This window comes from Guillardia theta (assembly GCF_000315625.1).
Source record: "Guillardia theta CCMP2712 unplaced genomic scaffold GUITHscaffold_67, whole genome shotgun sequence".
Taxonomy (NCBI): domain Eukaryota; class Cryptophyceae; order Pyrenomonadales; family Geminigeraceae; genus Guillardia; species Guillardia theta.
The window spans coordinates 449,603-454,929 of NW_005434607.1; the positions used below are offsets into that span (position 1 = coordinate 449,603).

General features: G+C 54.8%; 3 protein-coding genes across 3 annotated transcripts in view; all 3 read right to left on the reverse strand.

Annotated features, from left to right (window-relative positions):
* Positions 1-346: 346 nt before the first annotated feature.
* Positions 347-2,209, reverse strand: GUITHDRAFT_142790 (hypothetical protein; the record flags this gene model as incomplete). Its single annotated transcript, XM_005827417.1, has 4 exons — positions 347-442; positions 465-584; positions 696-1,148; positions 1,508-2,209. The coding sequence occupies 4 exons, from the start codon at positions 2,207-2,209 to the stop codon at positions 347-349; spliced, it is 1,371 nt and encodes a 456-aa protein (XP_005827474.1).
* A 1,184-nt stretch (positions 2,210-3,393) lies between these two features.
* GUITHDRAFT_75548 (hypothetical protein) lies at positions 3,394-3,867 on the reverse strand (the record flags this gene model as incomplete). Its single annotated transcript, XM_005827418.1, has 1 exon — positions 3,394-3,867. A coding segment is annotated over one exon (474 nt), but the record flags the coding sequence as incomplete, so codon positions are not given.
* An 880-nt stretch (positions 3,868-4,747) lies between these two features.
* GUITHDRAFT_113528 (hypothetical protein) overlaps positions 4,748-5,327 on the reverse strand; it is a gene marked incomplete at both ends in the record, with an annotated part of 5,501 nt that continues 4,921 nt past the window's right edge. The window contains one exon of the mRNA XM_005827419.1: positions 4,748-4,831. Coding sequence (XP_005827476.1) covers positions 4,748-4,831 — 84 coding nt within the window. The remainder of the gene's footprint in view (positions 4,832-5,327) is intronic.

Sequence of the window (5,327 nt, forward strand, 5' to 3'; positions counted from 1 at the left end):
CACCGAGCAAAGACGTCGCATGGGGCGGATCAGAGGCCATAGGGAAATTTCCTTTCCCTTCCACTAAGGGTTCTTGTGTTGTCAGAGTTCAAATTATACATATTAAATTTATAAAATACAGATTAGTTTGGAGATAAATATCACATTTCTTCGATAACAAACCCCATCGCGAAAATATTGGTACAACACACGCTTCATTTTCAGACGGATCTTCACATTTTTAATTAGTATTCTGTGAAGTTTCAAATATTAGGCAAACATTCATAATCGCTCTAAGAATTCTTTTTTCAGCCCCACGAGATTCCGAGCCATCACCGGCCATCCCAGTCCACACAAACTTTGGCCTCTATAGGTACGCATCTGCTCTTCTAGTACGCATGGGCCGACTGAGCCGGGCCCGCCCCAGGCAGTGCTCTGCGGCTCCCAGCGGCGAGGTGAGAGCCTGTCAGTCACTGAGGAGGTACCTTCAAGTGTTTCTGCTTCTCTGCCTTGCTATGATACTGCTTTCCCTTTTCCCTTGAAGAGAGCAGTTCAGCTCTGTTCTTTGTTTTCCTTGGGGAGATGCTTTTTGTCCGCGGCTTTTTCTGCTTTGCCAAAGGAAAGATATGATTAACGAGGTAGTAGGGGAAGGCAGAGGAGGGAGAGAGGGAGGGAGGGAGGGAGGGAGGGAGAACAAGGCAGCAAGTATTTTTCACCTTCTTCTTCTCCCGCAGCTCGTCCTTTCGCTCTGCCTCCTTCGAAGGAGGAGCACTACTTGAGCGGGGAGGGCTTGTCTCTGCATGAACTCCGGCCTGTGCGACTCCAGCAACAACTTCAGCGCCGTCCTGCCGCTCAGGAGTGCAGCGAGTCTTGTGACTCAGTTGCTTCACGCTCCTCACACGACTCGCTCTCCTCTCCAGCGAACGGATAGCCGCATTCCACCGCAACTTCCATGGTGAAATCGGAGAGCTCTCGTTTGCATTCTGCGCCTCTCCTTCCTCCTCCTCCTCCTCCTGCTTCTGCTCCACCCGCACGCTCAGCCTGACTGCTCGACGGCTCACTTCCTCCTTTCTCCCTCCGTTCGCATTCTCGTCGCGTCTGTCCTCGCCTACCTCGCCCATTGCCTTGCGCCAGGGCCTTTCCCCCTCGACCCATCTGTCGTTGGCTTCCTTGGTAGACGGGAGGAGGAGCGAGGAGGGCGGGGAGAAGAGAGAGTCAGGGAGGAGGAAGGGCTGAGAGAGCGACGAGGAGGCGCTTGTCAGCATCGCCGCCTTGACGGGGTCAGCGGAGATCCCGTACTTAGGCATAGCGACGATGGCGTAACGGCAATGTCAATTTTGATTACCAACGGTGCAACTGTCCGTTGAATGATGATCTCAGTCACTGGGTCAGTGAACCGGGCCGGGGCTTCGGCCCGGCGCCGGGCCTGACCACGCGGCGTCAGTCTCAGTGGGCGAGTCTGACTCGCCGACTGGTGGCAGTCCGATGGAGCGGCGGCTGTTGTACCAACCGCTTGATGTCTTCGTACCAACCACTTGATGTCTTCAGAGTCGTACCAACCACTTGGTTCAGTGCCGTGATGTCTTCGTACCAACCGCTTGATGTCTTCGTACCAACCGCTTGATATCTTCGTACCAACCGCTTGATATCTTCGTACCAACCGCTTGATGTCTTCGTACCAACCGCTTGATGTCTTCGTACCAACCGCTTGATGTCTTCGTACCAACCACTTGATGTCTTCGTGCAACCCGATGACATCCTTGTCTCTTTTTTGGTACGTTTTAGGGGAGAGGAGAGTAGGGGAGGCGAGGCGAGGCCATCTTTCTCGCTTTTCCCAGTCTTCCTCCTCTCCCCTTGTCAAGCTCTCCTCATACTCAAACAGGACCCTCAGCTTCGACTCTGCTGTCTCCAACTCCTCCTCCCCGATCCGCAGTTCCCAGCTCTTCTTCTCCAGCACGGCATACATGTTCGTCCCTTCCTGGTACCGCTCGACGTCCTCGAAGTGCATCAAGCCGTCAGACAGGAACAGCCTCGTCCTCCGAAGGCTTTGTGGGATGTGCTCCGTCACTGCCTCCCTCCTCAACGCCATCCTGTACTTCCACTGCTCTTCACATCGCAACCCGACCGCCAGGAGCAGTCGAGAGGGGGCCGAGGAGGTCGACCATGCGCGAGAGGCGGCAAGACGCAGGAGGCACTTGTGAAGAATACTCCCCCACTTCTGGCGACGCATCCTGGTCCTGCTCCTGGTGCAGCTGCTTTTGTTTCTGCTCCTAATGCTCCTCCTGCACATGCTCCTGCTTCCATTCCTCATGCTGATCTTGCTCTTTGCTCTGCTGCTAATGAACTCCTTCATGCTCCTGCTCCTTTTTCTGATTCTTCTGCGCCTCCTCCTCCCCCTCTTCCTTCTCCTCTCCCTCTCCCTCTCCCTCTCCCTCCTGTGTGAGCAGTAGCTGCAGGTGCCTCTCAGTCAACTCTGTAAGTCCTTCAGGCTTGTGCTGCCACGTGCTCCTTCCCTCGTCCTGGTCCTCGACCTGTATACCGTCTCTACGTTTTCGTTGCCGGATCAAACATTGATGCTGCCATTTTGTTTCTTACAGGCTTGCAATCCTACCTACTACTGCTGCCGTGGTAGTTCTCCGATTGAGTGCATTGAATCAAGACGAACTCCATTACAACAACAGGAGTGGGGACTCCCAGCAGAGAGGTCCGACCTCCAGGTTCTCTTTCCTGCCTCTTCCTCTTCTCGTCCTCCCAACATCCCTCCTCTCATATCATATCGCAGTAGGCCGAGCAGCTCTCGTCCATTCTCAGTTTGTATCCTGCCTTGCAGTCCCAAGGACAGAAGTCACGATCGTACGGATACCCTGACCCCACGTACACCGTCTCCCCTGCCATCTTGTTCGTACACTCCCTGCACTCCCCATCCCTCGTGCTGTTGCAGGCCTGTCGGTACTGCCCCACGTCGCAGGGGCTGGTGGAGCAGGCGGAGCAGCTCGCCGTGCCCGGGGAAGACTTGAAGGAGGCAGGGGGACAAGGCTGGCAGGTGTAGAGTCCGAGAGAGAGCTGAGGGAAGAAGCCAGCAGGGCACGAGCAGAGCAGAGCGTCTCCGGCTTGGCTGCAGTAGGCTGAGGACTGAGCGGAGGACAAGCAGAGGCTGGTGTTGTCAGAGCACTGCTGGAGGCCGGCATCATAGGATACGGAGTCAGGCCAGGAGGGATGCACACAGAGGCTGGCGTTGTTGTTTGTGATGTCGATGGATACACCTGCAGGCAGAGAGTCGAAGGCGGCAGCATCGATGCAGTAGATGTTGTTGTAGGAGAGGACCACGATCAAAGTGGAGCTGGGTACTTGGAGGTGCCCGAATGTTTTATCAGAGATCAAAGTGAGCTGGTTGTAGCGCAAGTCAACAGCATCCAGCATAGGCATGTTGTCAAAGAATCCTATCGGGATGCTAGTGATCTGATTATGACTGAGAATCAATTCTACAAGTCCGGGAAGACCGCTAATACTTCCTGGGATACTTGACAGCTGATTGTAGCTCAGTTCCAGGAAGAAGAGGTTTGTCAATTTGGTGGAGGCTCCATCCGGGAAGCTTGTAAGCTGGTTGTTGTTGACAAGAAGAAATTTCAATTCTTTGAGCTCGTTGATGTCTGTTGGCAAAGTTGACAGTTGGTTGTAGCTGATACTGAGATATTGAATCCCTGACACATTCGTGAAGATACCCAAGGGAATGGAAGTCAACTTGTTGTGGCTGAGAAAGAGCGTCGTCAGGCTGACAAGGCTGCCAATCTCTAATGGCAGACTCGATAGCTCGTTATTGTCAATCGCAAGAGTATTGACTCTGGTCATGTTGGTGAAAGCTCCTCTTGCGATGCTTCTGATCCCCATATTGCTCAAGCTAAGGTCTCTACACAAGACACCACAGGCTCCTTCCGACGTTCGCTCCAGAACTCCATCAGTCACGTTGAAAGTACAATCTCCGCATCTAGCCGCCTCAGCTTCGACTCGCTGCTGGAACAGACTCCAGCTGACCACAAGCAGCAGCAGCGCCTGCATGCTCGACCTGCTCGACCGAAGCCGCATCGAGAGCAATTTACGACGTTTGGAAAAAAAGAAGCAGTCAAAGGAGACCCTCGGCCTGACCCTCGGCCCTCCCTCTCTCCCTGCGGGGTAGGAGTCGGGGGAGCATCGGTCGCAGACGGCGAAGGAAGGGAAGCTGGAGGCGTCGGTCTTGATGACGTGGCCTACCGGACACACTGACGGCCGAGGCTGAGCCTCTAGGACGTTGGACTTGATCTCCTTGCCCGACGAGAAATCCGCCCCGTACGCCGGCCTCCAGCCCCACCAGCCCCTAGAGGAGCAAGAGGTGATCATGATGACGACGAGGATGAACATGATGGAGATGTAAATGAAGAAGCGCATGGTGGCGGTTTGGACGAGGATGATGACGAGGATGATGACGAGGATGATGACGAGGACGAGGACGAGGACGAGGACGAGGATGGTGATGATGACGATGACGAAGAGGAGGAAGCAAGAGTAATGATGATAACGACGAGGATGAGACGGTGATGATGGTGATGATGATGACGACGAGGACGACGATGAGTTGTAGAGCAAACTCTCGCAGTGGACGTTGCAAGACAAGTCAAGGTACAGTACTTTGATGATCTCGGAAAATGAATGAAGTCCAAAGAACAGAAGAAAAAAAGAGGAACAGAGGAGGAAAAAAAAAGAAGAAGGAAAAACATCTAGGAGCACAACAACATCAAGGCCATTCGAAGTGTACGACGATGACGGTCAAGTCATCCGTTGGCTTTGTACATTTCACACCATACTTCTTGATGACAGCCTGCGCACCGAGCGTGAGGAGGGAGGGAAGACGAGGCGGCGGAGCGCGAGACTGGGGACGGAGGAAAGTCGAAGGAGGAGAAGGAGGGGGCGGGGGATTGGAGAGAATGATCAGGGGAAAGGTGAAGAGTCCATGGCGAGAAGATCAAAAATCGTAGAGACACGAGGGGGAAGAGCGGAGGAGGGGGAGGAGGAGGGGGAGGATGGAGGAGGGAACAGAGAGTAGAGAGGGGAGGAGGGAGGAGGGAGTAGAGAGGGGAGGAGGGAGGAGGGAGGAAGAGGAGGGCCGAGGGGGAGGAGGGGAGGAGGAGGGCGGAAAGAGGAGGAGGGCGGAAAGAGGAGGAGGGCGGAAAGAGGAGGAGGGGGAGGAGGGCCGAGGGAGGAGGAGGGAGAGGGGAGGGAGGACGGAGGAGGAGGAGAGAGGAGGAGGAGGAGAGAGGAGGAGGAGGAGAGAGGAGGAGAGAGGAGGAGAGGAGGTCGTGGGAGAGGAGTACCTG